The sequence below is a fragment of the Aedes aegypti genome, chromosome 1 (assembly GCF_002204515.2).
Source record: "Aedes aegypti strain LVP_AGWG chromosome 1, AaegL5.0 Primary Assembly, whole genome shotgun sequence".
Lineage (NCBI taxonomy): Eukaryota > Metazoa > Arthropoda > Insecta > Diptera > Culicidae > Aedes > Aedes aegypti.
This window is the reverse complement of record NC_035107.1, coordinates 294,994,103-295,017,128: the sequence shown is the minus strand read 5'-3', so window position 1 is coordinate 295,017,128 and position 23,026 is coordinate 294,994,103. Positions and strand designations below refer to the sequence as shown.

General features: G+C 40.6%; 1 protein-coding gene across 1 annotated transcript; it reads right to left on the bottom strand.

Annotated features, from left to right (window-relative positions):
• Positions 1-14,826: 14,826 nt before the first annotated feature.
• Positions 14,827-16,908, bottom strand: LOC5565943 (dnaJ homolog subfamily C member 8). The gene is made up of 2 exons (XM_001650268.2): positions 16,700-16,908; positions 14,827-16,620 (listed from the first exon to the last, which is right to left on the bottom strand). Exons 1-2 carry the CDS (start codon positions 16,751-16,753, stop codon positions 15,928-15,930), a joined length of 747 nt encoding a protein of 248 aa, XP_001650318.1. The 5' UTR covers positions 16,754-16,908; the 3' UTR covers positions 14,827-15,927.
• Between the last annotated feature and the right edge of the window lie 6,118 nt (positions 16,909-23,026).

Here is a 23,026-nt window from a genome sequence, read left to right as displayed (position 1 = left end):
TGAGTGCCCAGTCGTAGAGGAGTCGCCGGAACACGTCATTTTCGAGTGTCCACGTTTTGCTGCGGAACGTAGCGAGATGACAGCGGTGTGCGGTGCTGACGTAACCGTAGACAACGTAGTGGATAGAATGTGTAGCGATGAGGTGATGTGGAACGCGGTGAACATGGCGGTGACGAAAATAATGTCATTGCTTCAGCGGAAGTGGAGGGAGGAACAAGCAAGTGCGCGCGGCGACAACTCGGGTCGGGTTTCGTAGCCCGGTCGTATACTGCCCGAGCCGCGCACAAATGCTGGAGAGCTAAATGGCTAGATCCACCGCCAGGGACTAGACCGAGCAGAACGCGACGCAGTACTGGTTCTGGGTCGTTGAGGTGCCGGTAAACCGGAAGTCAGTCTCCAACCGGAATCGCCGAATCGACCTCGGCACCCAACCGGTAGGTATGCATGATCGGGGACCGGACCGAGTAGATCGTGGAAAAGCACCGGAAGTTGTAGGCTTCGTGGCCGTGCGGTTAGCGGCGTCAGTCGTTTAGGCATATTGTGCCATGAAGTGTGGGTTCGATTCCCACTCCAGTCGGTAGAAACTTTTCGTCAAACGAAAAATTCATCATTGGGCTACTGGGTGTTTCGTGTTGTCCGTTGCCTAATGTTTGTGATTGTTCAGTCTGTGCAGCCTTGAGCTGAAGACGGTGTTTATTGTCTTGCCAAATTGGTCGTCAGGGCACCTGTGAACCGGAAGTCATCCACCAACCGGAATCGCAGGATCGACCTTGGCACCTATCCGGGCAGCATCGGTACCGGAAGAACTTCCACCTCCGGGGAGCTCTTCGTCGGGGTAGGGTAGATTCACCGCCGGGGACTATCCGAATAGTGCGCGAGAACCTGGAGTGCTAAATGGCACGCGTCCAGCACCGAGAGAACTTCCTTCGTCAGGGAGTTTCTGGCACCCATGGTATCGTGAGCCGAATGGCTGAATATGGCATGTTTAGATCACTAATACTAACAAATTATTAATGGGAGCCGAAGGGCTCAGCATGGCATGGATTAGGAACTAATAAATTAATGATGGAGCCGAAGGGCTTAATGAAGGGTGCGCGTAGCATGTGTCGCCTCTTCTTCGAAGTAATACCGCAAGGTGGTGCCGGAGAAGAATTCTTTACGGTGACGGTGTACCTAGGAGACTGTTTTTTAGTGGGTAGGCGCCCCATTGCGAATCCCACACAGTGCCAAACCATACACTGTGGCATGAGCATGAACAAATACAGGCCAGTCTTAAGAAGATTTTTTTAACTCCATGAAAAAAAAAAAAAAAACCCCAAACATTCGACTATTGCCAAGGCTATATAAAGACACCATTTAAATAAACTGCTTCGTACATTCCATATATGTTCTGTGAGCCCAGTTTTATATTTGCATTGAGGATAAAAAATCATTTTCAGAGATAAAAATGTTCTTTTTGTGAGCGAGTTGCTAATTTCAAAAGAAAATTGCATACCTTTAGGCGTTTTATTTGGTATATTCTGGATTTCACAACATTTAAATCTAAAATTGACGATGTATCAACAAGTTGTAAGATTTTTGAGACTTGATTCGGGATCAGTGATCCCAAATTTAGTAAATAGCATGTCTCTTTATTTTAGGAAACGTGTCACAGTAATTGATCAACTTCACCCCGGAATCGAAAAACCCATTTTTGATTTCTATAAAATGTTTTTTTTTATTATGATAAAAATCGTAAAAATTTCGTTTGTATAATTCGATAAACATCCAACCAGTACAGGTTTTAAAAATATTTGGATGAGAATACATGCATCCTACTAGGAATTATAGAACAGAATCGCTCAAATGTGATCAACTTCACCCCATTTTACGGTATCAGAGAATGGAGGAGTTCTTAGTGAACGTGTTCTTCATAATCACAATAAAATATTTTGCCAGGGTCATAGTTTAGAGGGCATTTGCGTCTTATAGGTTTGATATGCCTTTATTTTCTGTTAAAGTTAAATACAAAAATAAATACGGTGGCTTATATCAGATTTTTGAGGATAAGATTTGTTCCTTCGGTTAGAGACAACTTTTATCAATACTAGCTCATAGGTTTTGAGCAAAACGGAGCCGCTTATCACACTTATATGAAGGTTCAATCAAAGCTTTCCAAAATGAGCCATTTTTTCGAAAATATGTTTAAGTCTCCATTTACCCAGGTATGAACCGGTTCTATCATTTGATATGGGCGTATGCTGGAGATAAGCCCTGTGAAGAATCTCACGCCATCGTTGATGTTTTAGAAGCTTTCATCACACAGATATTGAACTCGACGTCCGCATGATAAAATTTGATGGTATGCTTCCAATTCCTCTCTGGTAAGGTGAAAGTAACAGACAAAAATCATGTCCAAAGCGAAAAACTAAGTCTAAACAGATTAAACAATACAAGTAATGAATAATATTTGTTTCATTCACATTTTCTATGTAAAAATTATTATAAAACATGATATGACGATTTTCGCTTTTTTTATGGGCCATACTGTAAGTTGGAGGTGATGATTTCGTATTTTGGAAGTAAACATCACTAGCGATTTTGCATTGGGATATTGACATTTGATCACGAATATCATAATAAAACGGAAAATTGTTCACCTTTCTAATATGACTTCGTAACAAGTTGATGACGTGCATTCTTATTTTGATATTTTAGGTGGAAAAATGTTGCAGCATCTAAGTCGCCCTAATAATTTTAAAGTAAAAAAAATAAAAAAAATTAAATCAATTCGATGCGGACCTCAAAAAAGCTTAATTAAAACACTATCAATTTTCCAATCACGTGGGATAAGTGAAAAGTTTCTTATTAGAGGTTCAATGTGTTCAATGTGCCATATGTTAGCAAGGTTCGCAATCAACATATAAAAGCAGAGCGTGCTGAATATTCAAAACACACTTTATTCAAAGCATTAAAGTTGAAAGATATCATGGAAGTTCTCAAAAAGATGCCACCAAACTTTACGGTATTACAGTGTCTACTTTGAACAGTCGATTAAAAGGAAGACGTTGTTTGAAAATTGTCGATACACTGAGAACAGCGTTGCAGTTGAAAATACTATATTAGAGGGTTAAATTAAATACTCAACGCCACTTGATTTGTGCAGACTAAATTTGCATTTATTTCAAATATTTTGTGCATTTAATTTTACCATGGTACCATTTCGACAGTAAAAAATACTATACCATGGTTAAAAACTTGCAGCAAGCCAGAATCAAACCGAGGATCTTGCGATTGACAAGCGCGCACGCGGCTATCGATGCGGTTGGATTGAGATAATACAAATACAAAGCGTTTTTGATAGCTCAATCGTGATTGGAATGAGCCTATGCATGCTATAAAACGTTTGACTTTTACTGTGCGCCCTGTTTTCAAATTTTCCGTGGGAGAGGGTGAGACAGCACCAACACACGGCGCACAGTAAAAGTCAAAAGAACAAAACGATTTATGGCACGTACAGAGGCTCATAGTCAATTCTGGACAAACATTTCAAAAGGGCACATCGACATTGGTAAACATTGGCTTAGCAAGACGCTGTTGAGCTCAATTCAACTCGATCACGTTCACCAATACCACTATCAGGAAGAGCTAACGCCAATCTCTCTGATAGTGGTGTTAGTTTGCGTGGGCGGGCTAAAATGGGCTCAACAGCAAGGTTTCTGAAAAAAGGCTCAAGACCTCTTGGGCCCTTTTCAAATGTTCGTCCAGAATTTAAGAACTTGTTCATAGTTCTCATTACTTCAACGCTTGTTTCAGTGTATAGAAAACTGCAAATATAAAAATTAAGGGTTATAAAAATTAAACTTTCTATAATACCTTATAGAAGGATTCCGTTCCGAGGAATAATTTCTCCCGAGGATTTATCTAACGTCAAATTTCTTAAAAAAAAAAACAATTACAAACGATAAAGATTTTTCAACACAGAAATGCCCATGATGTAAGAAGCAACAATTAAAACAGGTCCGTCCCACTCGGGCTCAGATTGGGTACCGCTTCTAGTACTGAATTTGGTCCCTCGGTAGTGCAAAAGGTACCCAAGTTTGAAAGATCGCAGTACACTTTGAACGGCATTCTAGATTACCTTATGAGCCATAAAATATTGGGCAACTGCAAGGGACATGGTTGTCTTTAATTTGTCTTTGATTAAAATGTTGTAATTATAACGTTGTCGACTGATTTGACCAAACTGAATAAATTGACAAAAATGTGCAGCGTTTATATGTTATTGTTTATCGCCACTCCTTAACAAATGGTAAAGTTAAAATAAAACTTAAATCTAACCGTTAGTTTTAAAATTTTGATAATTAAGGTAGAATAATGGTCGAGTTGCTTGATTTTTCAAATATTTTTGTCGGCAATTTAAGATAAATGTGTAAAGCATCCATAAAAAATGGCTTCGAGTTTTGTGTTGAATCGAGATAGGGGTCATGCACAAGTTATGTCACGGGAGGTCAGGCCAAGCGTGACAAAAATTTCGGAGATTTCATACAAAAAGCGTGACAAAGGAGGGGACAGAGTCACATATTATTCAGAAAGATTTCTTCAGGAGTTCGATTAGTTTTTTTTTTTTTCATTCACAGACTTCCTAAGAAATTTTTCAAAGCTAACCCCAGAAATTACCCAAAACTTTTGGGCCAAAAGATTGTATGTATGTATGTACAATCCACCGCCCACTGACCGGCAGTGCTTTTATGTAAGAAATTTGTCAGCATATATTTGTTGATAACATTAAATATCTCTATAGATGCAGACAAGTTTAGCCCTGGAGATGGAAGGTGATAGCACGAGGGTGGGTGATCCACTGGTAGTGTGTGTTCCAATAATAGTGGTAGTGCGGGTTTAAGCGTGTTATCGGCAATTTATATTTTTATGCGTATTTTCCATGTTTACGTGAAATAGAATAGAATAGCTTTCGAATGACGTATTCGACCGTAAACGACCTTCCGCTAATTTTTGATGATTTTTTATTCCTCAACCCGTTACTAAGGCCTCTATCACTGGTACAGACGCCCTGATGCAATTCCAATGATCCATTTCAAGAATAGCTGTTCATGCATTAATACGCTTGAGCTTGAGCTTGATTGGCCGCCCGTGGATGCTACTCCAGTATCGCCAGATCAGCTGCACTTACACAAGGAACCAACCGAATGACTGCTTGGGACTAACAGGCATCCTCAGTGTATAAGTGCTGGTGATCTTCTATTTTTAGCGACAATGGCGCCTGCCACGTCAGAATGCAGACCAATGAGGGGAAGGGGGAGGAATTGATGATGCATTGAACTGGCTCCCACGTAGACCGTATATTCCACTGCATCCACGCCAGTTCATGCGGGAGTGTATGGATTGGGGGAAAGGCATGGCAGAGAGGTTTGCTTTTGTGGTTAGCAGACTGCCTATGTATCAGGCGTAAGAAAAGCGTGCGCGTGGAAGTAGGAAGCGTTAGGGAAACGGTTTCTTGTCCGTCTCTGGTTCTAGCGTTTGCTATGAACGAATAGTTTGAGTGTGATATATTTAGAATGGAAGATAGAAGCAAGTGAGAGATATACAACTACAAAGTACGAGGAAAGGGACGGGCCTGGGATTGAACCCATGACCTTCTGCATATGAAGCAGAAGCGGTAGCCATCAGACCACCAACCCCGTCTTTAGCTGTTCATGCATTAATACGATTTTGTATTTACTGGAAACGATCTCACCAGTTAATATTCCTGTTTTTTCATCATCGTACTATGAAAACCGCATTAGGGTGCCGGTGCCATTAGTGAACTACCTAAGCTATAAAAAATCATAACAAAAAAAAAAGAAAAGCCTTAACAGAGATCTTTTGGCGTCAGCAGAAAGATTTCAACCTCTACTATATGGGAAAAATATGAAAAGAGTGATAAAACTATTTTTTTAACATAAAATCGCTTGAGCCACTATTGGTACACGTGTTCCAGTAGTTGCACTAGTGCCCCAGTAGTAGACGTTCGGGAATAATACAAGGAATTTTAAACAAAATGGTAAATTTTTACACAGGTTTAACATTTTTCCCTTGGAACGGCAACTAATATCTTTCGAATGAAACATAAGGATCATCTCTGGAGCTTTTCTTCATTTTTATACATCCATTTTAAAAACTGCTTCCACCCGTTGATCCACTACTGGAACACGACGGCAACTACTGGTGCAAGGGAGCAAATTTTTTGCATAAACTTAATTATTTGTATGACTTTTTGATAAAATAAAAAGCTGAAATTCGCAAATCGACTAAATTTAGAGACTACATTAGCACATGTCATTTTTATCGAAAAATGTACGTTTTATTCCATAGTCCAATCTACTGGTACATTACAACCATTGGTACCGGCACCCTACTGCTTAACAATAACTGCAACTGCAAAAAACATACTCGAAGCATCAAAACACTATTGTGTATTTCTTTCACCACTGGACTGCGAAGTGCGGTCTCATAAGTGCGAAAGTGTGAATAAAAGTGCGGGATTGCTTCGAATCACGTAGGTGTCTTCAGAGCGCTTATTCTCTGATTTACAAAGAATAAGTCCCCCAAACACACCTACCCGATTTGATGCCATTGCGCACTTTTATTGGTGTTTCCGCACTTGTAAAAACTTCTGCGATAGTCCAGTGGTGAAAGAAATGCGCAATATTCAGCGAATTCTTCTTTCAACATCCTTTAGCAATTGATCGCGCATCTTTCAATCAATACGAACCACGCGCACCGTGAAAAAATAACGCTCTCGAATACGCCAAACCTTGCTTTAGCCATTACGAAACCTTGCACAGCAAAACTGGCATAAATCGGGAAACAATATGTTGCACTCGAAGACGCGAACTGACTGAACTCCATGACTTCTGTCTTCACGAAAAACTCGCTTTAATTTTTCATTGGATCACGAAACACTTTTTAACAATTGTCTTCAACCAACTTGCCGGGCGGCATAGCACCATCAGTCGAATCAATTTTCCACCAGCCGAACTTGAAAGAGCGCGGAAGCGAAACAAAACGTGGCAGGAAATTTCAAACGCGCGCACAGCCTGCTGTGATATCTTGAATTCGTACTTTCATTTCTCAAACCCCAGAAATTACTCAAAAGTTTCCACCAAAAATTGTTCCACATATTTATTCAGAAATATCCAAGTCCTCCAGGAATTATTCCAATGATTTTTTTATATGATTTCCTCCGAGATTTTCGTTTTAGACATCTTTAAGAAATCAGATAAAAAAATCCTAAAAAATTGTCGAGTCGAAATTTGCTTTAATATTCAAACCAAGATTTCTCTAAGTATACCTTCAAGATTTCCAACTAACCTGCAGAAATTCTTTGAGAAGTTTGTTAAAAAAGTCCTCAAATAATTAATATAGGATTTTCTTTTCAGGGGATCGTCAAGGAATGTTTTCATACATTGTTGCAGAAATTTATTAAAGATCTGGGAGGAACTTGAAGAAACTTTTTTCGAAATTCCGGATCAACTAATGCAAGGCGCTTTGAAAGAATCTCTGGACTCTTGACTAACATTTGGAGGATTTTCTAGATTAATTACTTAGATGATTCTATAACATTCGCCAGAAAACCATTGCTCAACCTTTTTATTTATCTCCTGCGTATGTCACTGATGTGACAGGCTAAAGCTATCAGTACACACTTTGCCAAATGTGCAAATATTTGCCAAATTTTGACAAATTTATTTGTTATATGTGTACTGACCAAATATATTTGCACAAACATTGATGTGCAAATATTTGTCTAACTTTGTAATAGCCAATACTTGAAGATATGAGGAAATATATATTGTAAAAGTATGCCAAAACAAGTTTTATTTGGTCAACTTTGCAACTCCGTTCAGTTCTCGAGTGGCAAACATGGACAAATAAGAGTTTGTCAAATGTTTGTCCACCGTGTACTGGCCTTTGGCAAACAATAGGCAAACGGCAAACGTCTGAAACGTCAAATAGCCAAATATTTGCACACTTGACAAAGTGTGTACTGATAGCTTAAGGTCTGATGTGACAAAACAAATTCGCAGGTATTCATGATTATTTTGCATATTATAATGATAAAACATTCTTTCAGTAAATTCCAGTGAATCAAATTGCCATCAAAACAGACGAAAAACAAACAACAAGGCAAGTTTGCTCACAACCGTGTGTCCCAACTTTTGCGGATAGGGATACAATCAAAAACAAAATTGTCATGACAATCACAGGTCGCAACATTGTTGCAACCTTTTTAAATCACGATTAATCAGTTATTTTAAACACAAATCCGAATTGGTTTTATGGATGGTGTTCGATAATGTGTCAATGTTTACCAACACGGAGAAAATTCTTGAAAATTGCAATGCGAAGCCCAAAAACTCGATGCGCACGTGGTGATCGATCATTGTCATATTCCGTTCAAGTGGTGATAAACTGATGTTGCGGAATAAAATTGTTGCAACAAGAATAGTAGATGACAATGTCTTTGTTGCTGCTTGTTGGGTGACAATTGATTCACTGGTAAATTCACATAAATGATATAGGCCAAATATATAGATGGACAACCAATATGGCACTAGGTAATTTGGCATAAAGCTATTTGATAAGGGGGGTCCGTAGCCTTGAGGTTACGCTTTCGCTTCATAAGCGGAAGGACATGGATTCAATTCCCAGCCCCTCCACAAAAAAAACCCGTCCAGCCACCAGAAGACGCCGCACGGAGGACCGTGCTTTGGGGAGCACATCCATCCTCCGTCAGTATCAGATGGTGACTGAGACAAACTGACCCTCTTCGCAGGCAGCTAGCCTCACTAACAGCAGAGCTCTCTCCTACCTGCTCGGTGTGAGAGTAAAAGAATAGGAGAGAGTGAAAGTTGATGTAAATATAAATAAGTTAAAAATAGAACTGTATCGATAAAGAAGCTACAGATCAACTGATTCCGGCACAGTAGTGGCCACGAGCACAGAGTGCCTAAAAAAAAAAAAAAAAGCTATTTGACATAATAATGACCATTAGGCATCCCACCATAGTTATGCCTCTTCTTTTTAAATAGGATGTTCTTAATGCTATGCCAAATGGCCCTTGATCATTCAATTAATTATGCCAAATGACTTCTTGCCATATGGTCTCCCTACGGAAAATTTTGTGTATATCGTCAATATGACAAGACCGAAAGAAAAGTACATCACTATGATGTGAAAAATTAAGCAAAATATTTGAACATTTTTTGACGTAAAGAAGGGCGTATCATTTAAATGTGCAGAATTGTGATGGATACCTATTTATTTTGCTGAATTTAGATAATATAGCTAATCAGTTCGGAGATGTATAACATGATACTACGAACGGATTTCTTGTACTTGAAAACGACTTTCGAAGTTTGTATGGGTTTAAATAAATATTTTAACTAGATTTTTTTAAACTGTGAAATAGGTGTATGGACCAATACACGAGTTCACTTTTTGACGTTTTAGCGGTGCCATGTTATTTATGTGGTCATGGTAACGAGTGTATATGCCTCTGCTCAAACGTCTAATGTGTACTCGTAAATTGGTCCATAGTGTTCTGGGGAATGGCTCATTCTGGGGAGAGAGATTCTGGGGAATGTAATTCTGGGAAACGGTTTTCTGAGGAATGGTATAGAATCGCTTAGATAATTATTAACATATTGATATCTTGATTTCTAGATAACATAATTGTGAAGGAATTCCTTAAAAAATACAGGCCAGAATCCCTGGGAAAATAGGGTAAAACCCTCAATAAACTTTAGAACAATCCATGGAGATTTAATTTAATCAAATCAAATCGAGAAAGTTTGGAAGCACTGAGGGATCAACCCGTGGATGAAAAGATGGTGAAATATATCTAGAGATATTTTTGAAGGCACTTTATGAATAATGTTTGTTTGAATTTGTTGAGGAATTGAAAAAAATGCGTGAGAACACGTGGCATTTTTGTAGGGTTTCCTGAAAAAAAAATCACACACTCTGTTGGCGCGTTAACCCGTGGCCAACTCCGGTTGGGTCGGAATGGACTGTATTTCGGATGAAGATATTCGACACCACTGGTTTACTAATCACCCTACACTTTATTTCACTACTTCACTTTCACTTTTGGAACACTTTTCATTTCACTTTTGTATCGGTTATAGTCACGCGGCGGATTAAACAATACTAAACTTGCTACGCATACGGCTCGCGTATATATAGCACCGCGCTCGCAATCTAGAAACACGCGGAAGCTTCTAGAAGCGCGTGGTAGCGTCGCGATGCGTGTGCTGCTACCGTCCCTGCCACTGTACGATGAACTCCCGGATGAACCATGCAATGAGTGCCACGATGACGATGACGCTGATTGTGGGACACTCACTGTTGGCACTCACACTCGATGTGAGAACTCTCTCTCTCAGTGACGTAGGCAGTGTGGGTCGTATCAGGGGCTGCAGTTGGGTGAGTTCATCGTGTGATTCAGTGACGATAGAATGTGTGTCGCTGTTTTTCATGCTACTGCGGCAGGGATTTGGGCCACTCGTTCCGTACGGAACATACTCCCCCCGGTTGACACGGTAGTTCAACGGCATGTTCGTGATGCTGGACGGTTTTTCATTTTGGTGAACAACTGGATCGGATAAAGGGATGTCAATACCTTTTCGTTGTGTTGAATTCGTCGGATGTATTCGATGATACTCTATGGGACTTGGTGGATCGGAAACGATGGATGAGATGCACTCCTTGTCGTCTTGGCGCATGACGGTCTGCGATGTTGTTAGCACGGCTACTGGTCGGTCATCATGTCTCTTGTACATGTTGTAGTGAGTCGGTTCCGGATTGATATTCGTGTTTTCTTCAAACTGCTCACGGCGTCTACGTGGTCGGCTGGATTGGTGTACATAAGTGGTGAATGAATTTTGGATTTCCTCGATGACGGATCTGTTTTTCAAAACTCCGGTAACCACCCATCCTAGTTGGGTTTCTCGTAACTCGGGATAGTCCTCGTTGATCTTGATATGTCCTCGTTGCAGTAACTCGAAGAACAATTCTATACCCAGCAGCATGTCGATTTTGTTCGGTTTGTGGAAGTCTGGATCAGCAAGACAAATACCAGATGGGAACCTCCAAGTCGAAGCATCAGTTCCTGCTGACGGAATATTGCTGGTTACGGTTGGCGTTATCAAACATTCCACGTTCGCACGATAGTTTGTGATTCGGGATCGGAAATCCACTACAACCGTCTCCTGAATCATGCTCTTGATGTCGTTGATGCCTCTTAGCGGAACTTTCGTGGGTTGCCTTAAAACTCCTAATCGGTTAACCAGATCACTCGAAATAAGGTTCACTTGTGAGCCGCTATCCAGCAGAACACGGCATCGGTGCGATTGGCCTTTCCTGTCTAGCACATCTACAACAGCGGTCGGCATGAATACAATCTTACAGCAGTCGGCGTGATTGCAGGTCAGTGAATTATTCGAGCTCTCTCCTGTATGGGCCTGTCTGGATAATCGGTCTTGGGTGTGAGCTGGTCGAGCTGGATCGGACAAGTTGGGGTTCGGATCTTGGTTCATCTTTTCCCTATGTAATTGGGTGTGATGTCGCCTTTGACATTTCTGGCACGCTTTTGAAGATGAGCACTCTCTGAACGAGTGTCCTTTTCGGAGACAGTTGAAGCATGCTCCAGTCGTCCTTACCTTGTCCATCCTTTGGTCAAAAGGCAGCGATGCTAGTATATAACACTGGAAGTTACGGTGAGGTCCTCGGCAAAAATCACAGATATACTTCTTGGGCGGTTCGGTTGTAGCTGCGCAAATATTGGAAGTATTTGTACACGATTGAAAAAGCTTCGCACTCGGGTCGAACGAACACTGTGAGCTAGACTGGAAAGCGTGTTCACAGTTCTCCAACATTTGGTGTCTCACTTCAAGGAACGAGATTGTTTGCGAATACTGGGGTAATTCGCCCTTCCTCTGGGTTGCTTCCCAAGCTATCCTTGTAGCGTTATCCATAGCGGACGTCACGATGTGGACGAGAAACAGGTCGGAAACTCCTGAAAACTCCTGGTTGAGATACTTCAGGCTCTCTACGTGGCGGGTACATTCGTCGAGTAAACGTCGCAACTCCTTGGACGACCCTGATGACATTCGCTGAATATCAAACAGATCGCGGATGTGCGTCTCTACGATGATTCGCTTATTCTCATAGCGGTTGGTGAGAATAGCCCATGCTTGCTGGTAATTTCCCTCGCTGATCACCTTCGCGTCCAGAACTCCTGCAGCTTCACCAACAAGTGCCTTGTCGAGATGGTATAACTTGATGGCATCCGAATCTGGCGAGTTGACCATCAAGTCCTGAAATATGGCCTTGAACTTCGGCCAGTTGGCGTAGGACCCATCGAAGGTAGGGATCGGAGCCTTCAATGGTTGTTGTTGAATTATCACTTGTGGCTGTGGGTCAGAAAGTCTGGCAGGATTCACCTCGCTGGCAAGCATTAGCTCATCGATGGTTGTCCGGATCTGACGGTAACGCTCCTCAAATGCAATGTACTGCTTTTCTTGCTGTCGAAAAGCCTCGTCGGGAATGATTGCAATTATCTTGCTGTGCACGGTGCTGAATTCGGTGTAGGCATCATCGGCATTCTTCAAATATGTCCTCAACAGCGACTGGTTGATTTGGTGTTGGGCGGTACCTAGTGCCCTTTGCACTCGTACTAGCTTAAGGCTCACCTGGTCTCTCTGGCGGCAAAGTGACGACAGCTCCTTGAGTGTAATGGGGTCAACGGACAACTTCCATTCGGTGGTTTCGTCGTGGAAAACGGCTTCTCGTTTATTCGATTTAGCGGCTTCAGCTGCAGCCTCAGCAACTGATCTGGACTTCGGCGTACGATCTTGCTGCATGGCTCCGAAGCGATCCTCAATGAGCGGGTAGCTGTTGGGTCGAAACGATAACAGTGATTCCTGGAGAAAGAAGCGTCGGACTCGATTTGGCTTCACACTACTACGTCGGGTTGAATTTCGGGTCGGATAATCGGTGGGCGATTCCTCCTGGTGTTATGCGTTGTGGTTCAGAACATTTTGGGGCTCGTAGCGGGTGATGATGTGAACAATTCCTTCACTAATACACGTCCCGGTATAGGTTCCGCGCAGACGTGTCGGACGGCGATGGTGATTAGTAGACCTCTCTGGAATACACGTCCTGGCTAGAGCCACGCTAACGTGTCGGATTATCTCGTCACGACGAGCGGATGTGTCGAATACTTTCCTACGGTGAGCGGCGCTGGATCCGGCTCGAAGGACCACTATGTTGGCGCGTTAACCCGTGGCCAACTCCGGTTGGGTCGGAATGGACTGTATTTCGGATGAAGATATTCGACACCACTGGTTTACTAATCACCCTACACTTTATTTCACTACTTCACTTTCACTTTTGGAACACTTTTCATTTCACTTTTGTATCGGTTATAGTCACGCGGCGGATTAAACAATACTAAACTTGCTACGCATACGGCTCGCGTATATATAGCACCGCGCTCGCAATCTAGAAACACGCGGAAGCTTCTAGAAGCGCGTGGTAGCGTCGCGATGCGTGTGCTGCTACCGTCCCTGCCACTGTACGATGAACTCCCGGATGAACCATGCAATGAGTGCCACGATGACGATGACGCTGATTGTGGGACACTCACTGTTGGCACTCACACTCGATGTGAGAACTCTCTCTCTCAGTGACGTAGGCAGTGTGGGTCGTATCAGGGGCTGCAGTTGGGTGAGTTCATCGTGTGATTCAGTGACGATAGAATGTGTGTCGCTGTTTTTCATGCTACTGCGGCAGGGATTTGGGCCACTCGTTCCGTACGGAACACACTCAAACGGATCTCTTCAAAATCTCACAAAAAAACCTTATTCTCTTAGATAAACTCCTGCAGGAATGTTTGGAAGATCTCCTATAATAACAAAAGAAAAAATGAATGGCAAAGTTAGTGAAAAAATATATGGAGTAAATCCTAAGTCCCTGGTATAATTTTCAGAGTAATCCTTGTGGAAACTATGGCGTTAATGTGCTCAAGGATTTCCTGGAACAAGTTTCGAAGAAATCCATTTGAGAATCCCTTGAAAAAACGTTTGAGGAATTTCTGGACGAATTCCTGAGAGAATAAGTAGGAAATCATAAAAATAATTTCTAAAGTGGTTCCTGGAGGGATGCTTGAAAGTATTCTAGAAAAAATCCCTTGAAGAGTTCCTGAGGCTCGAGATATCTAAGTAGAAATTCCGGTAGAACCTGTACAATAGCCGCATATATGTCGCTGAAGATTTATCTGGAGTCTCTAGAATTTTGCAGCAGAATTTTCACTGCAATCAGGAAAATGCAAAAAGTGACTTTTGAGATCATTTTAGGTGAAAAATACTTTGATTATCCATTACTAGAATCTTTTTAGAAACTTGCATTGAAACAGTGACCATGTCTCACAAAATTCTGCTACCAGCCCTGCAGGTTGGACCAACCTAATCATCAGAGATACCTCATATTATTCAAACAAATTCCTTTCGGCTTACTACGTGCCATATCCAACCCTAGATAGTATGAGCAAAGTGCGGTGAACAATTTCGGTCTCGTATAGCAACGTTAGGAAACTCGACTCCAATAATGAGGTGTTGCAGTTTGAATCACTTCATTCGAGTCAAGTATTGTTACCTTGACATACGAAACCGAGAAGTGAGAGACTCTCGCTACTTATTCGACAGAATAAGCCCAAGAGGAGGCTCAAGTATCTAATGAAGAAATGTGTATGTGAACTCATCACTACAACTGAATGATTTTCAATTTTGTGTACGTATTTATTACTATTTCAGTTTCACACATTATAAATTGTGATCATTGTATCTCTCTCTCTCATCAATATTACCTTAGTACATAAAAACTATCTTAAACGCGAAAGGCCCTTAATGCCATTTTTTTTATTACCGTTGCTGCTTGCCAGCTGTAGACTTTCGTTTACCCCCTGCATTCTCTGCACACCATTTTGTCGTAGCCATAGGAATTCTACAAACGTCGAACCTCGCCTGATCCGATCCGATTAGCAACGGGGTTTGATTATTAGTGAGCGAATTATAAAAAATGCATGACCTCAGCTAGTTTGATCCGTTATGTGTTGCGTTACAAAAATAATGTAGCTCTGCTTGTCGTTGCTTCTGGTAAATAATATACGGTTACTCCAATTCATATTCGTATAGGGCATTTTTTTTTGAATCAATTTGATGAAAAACTATCAAATGATGTATCGACCAAGATATCGGCCTCGAAATACTTTACCGATAATAAAGGTCATATGTGTCATCTATTATTCGGCAATCACTAACTGTTTTCATATACTTCCATCTTTGGAATAATAGAAATATATTGAGTTTGTCTGAAATTGGCCCATTTCCATATGCATACAACTATAAAACACAAATACACAACTTTTAAAACTAAACTTTAATGCGTTATGTGATAGCTCAAGTTCTTCATTGCGTTGTTCAGATGTACAGTGCTGTTCAGAATAATAGTAGCCTGTACCTGTCGAAGAAGGGCTTGAGGGGCTACGAATATGGAATCGGGTACACTTTAGACAAAAATTGAATACTTTTCGATTATTCGAAAAATTAAAGTAAATGGAAACAGTTTATGGTTGTCGAACAATAGATGACACCTATGATCTTCATTCTTAATAAAGATTTTTGAATCCAATCTCCCAATTGATAGTTTCTTACCAACTTGATGTAAAAACAGTGCTCTGTACGAATAAGAAATTTAGTCCCTGAATAGTGTTAGTCAAGTACCTTTACTGGTTTTGAGACTTTGTTTCTGACATAGTAGAAGGAATGAACGGAAAATCATAAAAGAAAAAAAACCAAGCCTGGATGGACAACTGCCGTCTGGAGTTTATCGCGATTCCGGCTTGATCTTGGGAGGATTGAAAGAGGTGTACTTGGTCTTTTTGGCCTTCTTCGGTTTACTGGACGAGGCGGACGCCTGAAAGCTTTGCCAACTGTTGACGCGATTCTGGCGAGATTCCTCAAAGTTCTTCTGCCACTCCTTCTGGAAGTTGCGCTGTTCTTCCTCTTCGATTTCCTGCTCCCGTTTGCGTTTCCGTTCTTCCTGGTCGCGAAGGTCCAGCTGCTGACGGCGCCGTTCCATGTCGGCAAATAGTTTCATCACCATCACGTACACTGCATGCTTGTACTTGCCGGGATCATCCTCCGGAATGGTTTCCTGTTTGCCTTCCTTCCGGAGCTTTTTCCGTTTCTCTGTGATCATCAAATCCGTGCGCCCTTTTGCCTCCTCGTAAACATCCAAACACTGCTTCCGGGTGGCCTCATTCTCTAAAGTCTTCCACGCTTTATTGACCACTTCGAATGCTTGCTGGGCGCGCTCTTGATTGTCCGGATTCTTATCCGGATGGATCAGAATCGATAAGGTACGATATTTTTTCTTGATCTGCTCAATTGGAGTATCCGGCTCCAAGTGAAGAACCTCAAACGGGTTCAGATTAAAATAAGTTGCACCGGGACGGAGCAAACGGTCGATCTGCTGCTTAGAAGTGAGCACCGAGTCGCGCTTTTCGATTTCTTTCACCTGGAACCAAACAACACGGTTTTGAATAGAGCCCTCAAAACGCACCACAACAAAGCATTACAAGCATCCAAAAACCTACCTCGCTGTAAAAGTCGTTGAATCGATCTTCTTCGTGGAAGGAACTGTGCGCCATTGTGGATTTCAGCCGCCGAACTGAAGATTCTTCCCGGAAAATGTATCAAAATCTCGAAAAAAGGGAAAATGTTTTCCTGTTTCCCCAAAACCGAAGCAAAACATTAGCGAAATCGCGAAACCCAAAAGCAGAGGGAACTGTCAAACGGCTGTCAGCTGCAGCGTTAGCGTTTTTCGTCGCTCGTTTCTGAAGAATTCTAAATAGTTTCGAAAAGGGCCTGTTGTGCGAAAACAGAAAAAAAACAAGGTTGTTATATATGAAAAGAATTTTGATATTTTCAACACAAACATGTTGGAAAGCAGGTACATCACACACCCTGCAGTGGAGATGTCTTTGGTAAGTATTGTAGAGGTAGTCGAAATATATTGTAAATACGAATATGTTGATACCCAGACATGAAATAAAAGAGATGAGCTGGCAGGTAGCGATATCAGCCAGTAGCCTGCTGTGTGGAGCGGATAGCCTTGTTCAGTAGTCGTTTTTAGTTTTCAACAAAACAGACATAAGGCAATCTGACGTTTAATCACCTTTCTCTTTCCTGCACGCGCACACATATGGATTGTTTTCATACGGAAACCGTTTCCGTATGAAAACAACAAACAAAAAATCCCATTTGATCTTGTTGCTGGAAAGAGAAGGGTGCGATAGCCTTATAGGGGTCATCCAAAATAGACGTCCAAGGGAAGGGAGAAAGGGGGGAGATTTCTATGAAAGTGTGACAGTGCAGGTATAAGGTATTGGAAAAAGCATGACAGAGGAGGGACGGGGGGACTATAAATCCCGAAAAACGTTGGACGTCATATTTGAATCGTCCCATACCACTCGGTTTTATTTAATAATAGCGTCTTAAGCAAGGGGTGGATCACTTCTGATGCATCTGATATTCCGAGAAAATTTAATGCATTTAAATGTACACTTGCAGCAAATTTGCAAATCATGGCTTGCTCAAACCTTCATCTTTGTCAAAGTGCAAACTTGTCATTTCACAAACTCGAGAAGACTGCTGCCTCATCCAAAACATATTGAACCAAAAGCTTTATAGCGATTCCTGATGGTCGGCAATTGGACTTATAATACTTAGATAACAATGTTCCAAACCTTTTCGTGCACCCGAGAACATATTAAACTAGAGGAGCGAGTGTCTAACGTGATATGTAAAGTACTTCTATTGTTTTTTGTTAGACTAATTCCCGGTATTCCTTTCGTTAGCGCAGATGATTAGTTTCAGAGTCATCAGCCATGTTGTTCTGGTTTGCCATCCTTCCGAGATCTAGGACTTCGGGGTTACTGTAGGTACGAAATTGGACAAGGAGGATTTCTGTAACGAGATGAAGCTTAAGATAGTCCCCACACTAATAAAATTGCAAACGTATAGTTTATGTACCCAGGAACCATAAACTTTATTAGGTTTGGAATGCATTGTTTTTATGTGTGTAAACATAAACATCATTCTTGGTCCGTTAGTGAATAAAAGAAGCCCGATAAAACATAAACATCACACTTATTCGACTTATTTATGAGCATTCATAATTATCATTATTAGCGATAATAGTTGAGAGTTATGTTTGCTCAAACATATTTTTCACGTTTGCTTCTTTTGGTGAAAACAGTTGCAACGGTCAAGATGGTGATTATTGATCAACTGAACTGTGTTCGTTTTGCAGGTAAATTATTTATTATATGTAACTATTTTATTATATTAAAATGTTGGTATAAAATTTGCAGGATTCTGTAGAGCGAGTCTTTCGAGCAAGAGCTCATGGTACCGGAGATGAATCTTCCAAACCTTGATGTGCAGGCCAGTGCCCTTCGTTTGAGCCAAGCTTCCGAAATGAGAAAATGCTCTATCGGCAAGAGCTGAGGGTCCCGCAAGCTTGCATTGCAAAAAGCAATGCTGTGACCGACTGTGCGTTGAAGTTTTTCCGCAAAGCTATAAAGTCGTGCGCCCAGGAGTCAACTGCTTGAAGAAGAGCCAAAATTCACGCCACGGATCACCCGGCACCACCGAAGAAAGAGAAAACCCTGTATTTTGATGTTACCCCTGAAATTCCCGAAGATTATTTGCGGCCGGATGCCAGCACTCGCTTGATCTGGCTGTATTAGAAAAATTCTTCGTTTGTGATGATTATATTAAGCTACTAATATTATATTGAAAATAAACATTCTAGAAAGACTAAAAAAAACAAGCTTTCATGGCTCAAAACATTAAAAATATTAGAATTTGGCTAATACTTTTAATGGGAAATCCGAAAATAATCATTATAGATTCCACACATAAGTTTTATAAAGTGAGTCTAATTGAATGCATCTAATCTTGAACATAGACATTATTTGATGGAGGAACAATGATTGTTATGTCTCTCTCACACATAATTTTTATTGGTGAGAGCTTATTGCAAAAATATATGTAGTTTCACACATGTATGATATACGGAAAATCGCTTCAGTGCATGATTGCGGGCTGTCTGTGTGCTCTACGAGGAAGAAAATTTGTTCAGAACAGTGGAATGGTGGATTTAGAGAATTTGTTTATTATAGAGAAGCGCGAATTCTGAAACCAAAGGTTCCAATCGAACCGTCAAACGTGGTTCCAATCGAGCAAATTCAATGAGACTCAAAGAGATGTTACGCAAAAAAAAGGAGATGGATGTATGTTAGTGAAAAGCGATACAAAAATGACGTCATTGATAAGCTTGGTTTCTTATGGTGACTGACAGGATGACACGCACACTAAAATTTTGTTTGAATGACCTCAATTGTTGATAGTCATTGCAAATATTGTTTATGAACAAAGTCAAAATCCTCTCCGCGTTTCTCTAGTATAATCATATTCTCTGGGTGGATTGAGTTCACTTGATTCAAGAGATTTCGTTATCACGTTAAAAAGTAACACCCTTCAGTGACAGTTTCTGTGATTCTCATTCTAATCCCTAATGGTCCTGAGGGATACTTGAGGTCTGGGGACCCTGAAGGCTGGCCAGTATCGTTACATGGATAACCGTATACTAATTCCAGTCAAGAATCTTTTCCACTGACAGTACTACAATAACTGCGTGGACTTAACAAAGAAATATATGTGGCAAGTTCAAGGCATGGCTCGATCCGGAAAGATTACTACCATTATAGAAAATAAAATGAATTATTTATTTGGTCAAAAAAATTCCATGTTTTTGTCTTGTTCTTTCCAATGGATCATTAAAATAACCAAAACCGCCGCTATGAAAAGCATAGATAGCGCCACCGTAGCCTTGTGTGTTTGACAGAACAGCAATGCTGTCACAATGTTAAATCCCATATACAGTGGCGCCTTTGTTTTGATGCGGTGAGCACTGGCAAAAACTACATTCAATGATCCATTCACATGAATGTGAGATTTACAACCCGATCCGCCCAATTAAATAAAGGTGTTCCGGCCCACCTCCACTAAGTCGGATTACTGAATAAGGGTTTACCACAAAAGAGTTTCAAACTACTCCTGCTCCCAAGTAGTTCCATTTCTATATGCATGCATTACAATACTTATAACACAGAGAAACAGACGTAACACTTAGAACAAACCTCGATCAAAATCATAGTCGCGAAATCATGTACGCCCAATGCTAAAAACACTGTAGTTGGCCGATGGACCAAAAGGTGGCGGTAGTGTGTAAACGTCAAACACCAACAAAAACGACGCGAGCGCTGCGGGTGGTCGATTGACCACCTACCCAAAATTTGAATCGATCGTTTAAAAGTTGGTCGATGGACAGCGATGAGAGTGTGACGTCTGGTTGTCTGTGCTTATAATTACAATATTTCTTAATGCAATGCCTCAAAGATCCGATGAAAATACTTGCTTGATTATCTAAAATGAATAATTATTAGTAATGGATCATAATAATGGGGTTTATTCACAAATTTCATAACACCAAAAATGGTCATTTTCGACACCCACCCACCTCCTCGTAACGCTTTTTGTATGAATATTTTACAAATTTTGTATGAGCCGTAACAGCACGAGGACACCCGGATAAAAAATGCAATACAAAAACAATATAACGTATTGTAACAGTACCATTCAATATATTGGAAATACAATACAGGATATTGTAAAATGACAATACAATTACAGTACAATATATTGTTATGAACAGTTCACTGTATGGTACCGTGCACCCCCGCTAATTTGAACGGTACCACATGCAAACCATCGGGATTCATTTTTAATTTGAACATCTGGTCACCCTAGAAACGTGTTTCTGGTTACCCCTTTCACTGTTTTGTTTTGATTCTGCGTTCCGTTCCACGGCGTTCCATCTCACTTCACTCCGTTCCATGAGCGAAATGACGTTTGAACCATTTTTAATCTGAACGATGTGCAAATTAGCGGGGTACAGATTAAAAAGTGTTCAGATTAAATGTGGGCAAACCAACGGGGGTACCCGGTATATGAGATTTTTGCAATACAATGTATGGGTGGTTAAGTATCGTAACAATACAAATATAGATATTTTCTCATATTGCGGCGCTTATATTAAATCCACATCCAGCGGCGGCGGTAACGCGCAGAAGATATGCGCGCAATTCAAACGCAACGTCAAAATTCAAGTAGGCTTGGATTTTTTTGTCCTTCAAGGACACAAATGTTTCAAATTTGCCCAATCTGAAACATTTGGTAATTTTCATTATCACTGCGACGGTATATCGACATTTTCAGATAATCGCATTACGTGGATTTATCTTGCAGAGCACAATACATACATTTTGAAAATACAATATGATATATTGTTCATGTATTGTCTTGATTAGCAATTCTGTATTGTTGTACAATACAAAAACAATTCAACGAACTGTATTTCAATTAGTGGTGAAAACTATAGTATTTGTATTTTCTATGGATTGTCCCCCAATTTACCGGATATTCGTGCCAAAAGTAGCAAAATAATTTTACCTCCTATAGAAGTGAAGATATTTATCATGGTTGCATTCGTCGTTACAGCTAAGGGCCCATTCACAAATTTCATAACGCTGAAGGGGGTGGGTGGGTGTCCTTAAGATGTCACAGCTCATAAAAAAATGAAAAAAATATTCATGCAAAATGCGTTACGAAGGGGTGGATTGGTGTCAAAAACTACCATTTTTGGCGTTATGATATTTGTGAATAAACCCTAATGTCAAGTGACTTCTAAAAAACTACTTATTTATACTTTTTGAATATTTTTCACCCAAGATTTCTTGCGAACTGAACTTGTTTTGTTTACTTCTTTCAGCAAAGCTACATAGAAAAATGCAACAGTTGTTTTACGCGAAAATAAGAATTTACCCAAAATTGTAAGGTATAAAACCAATTAAAAACAATACAGTGTTCTGTTACAATATATTATATTGTTTTTGAACTGTATATTCAAACAAGAATAATGCTGCTTCGACATTCAATTACAATACGCTGTATGAGCCTCTGTACATGCCATAAATTCTTTTGTTCTCATGACTTTTACTGTGCGCCGTGTGTTGGTGCTGTCTCGCTCTCTCTCACGGGCAACTTGAAAACAGGGCGCACAGTAAAAGTCAAACGTTTTATAGCATGCATAGGCTCATTGTATCCAGTACGTTATATTGTACATTAATGGTTTATTCCATTCACTGAATGCAGGGGATTGACACGGCTGTCATCCTGCATACATTTCGGCTCTTCCTCACATCGTTTTGGTACTTCGAGTTTTGGTACCCACTTTCTGGTCGGTTTGCCCTAACCTTGCTCCTGATTTTCGAGTATACGGCTCATACGCTGCTAGTGCTAGATTCTGGCAATTAAACATATTGCATTGAATCGTCGTATTTGATGACGCTTTTCATTAGTGCATCGTTTTGTTTAATGTTTTACGCATCATCGAGGTATAATTGATGTCTCCTACCCATAAAAACATATGTTTTGTCCCTCCCAAAATAATCAAAACAAGAACATTGGACGCCATGTTGAATTGATGTTGGGTTGGTAAATATAGAGCGCTGCATATGGCGAGCCTAACCTCACTTATTTGACAGCTGCTGGTCCTGTTGTTTACGTTTCGGACTTAGTCGTTTTTTCCATCATTTTTTCATCTTCGCATTTCTATCAACAGCATGCTGATGGTAAAGATTTTCCACGGTAGGAAGATAGAATAATACGATCCGTGGGTATCTGCAGTGGATTTGACCTCTCCTCGCAGCAAACTTTCACGAAATTAAGAATGATTCGAAAAAAGTACTAAGTCCAAACTGTAAACAACAGGACCAGTACCTGTCAAAATTGAT

What these genes read in the sequence shown, in the direction of transcription:
- LOC5565943 (XM_001650268.2), bottom strand. Translation starts at nt 16,753, where the DNA reads ATGGCGCACAGTTCCTTCCACGAAGAAGATCGATTCAACGACTTTTAC. An exon ending in TCAACGACTTTTACAGCGAG is followed by an intron (nt 16,621 to 16,699) that starts GTAGGTTTTTGG and finishes GTTTGGTTCCAG; the next exon opens with GTGAAAGAAATCGAAAAGCG.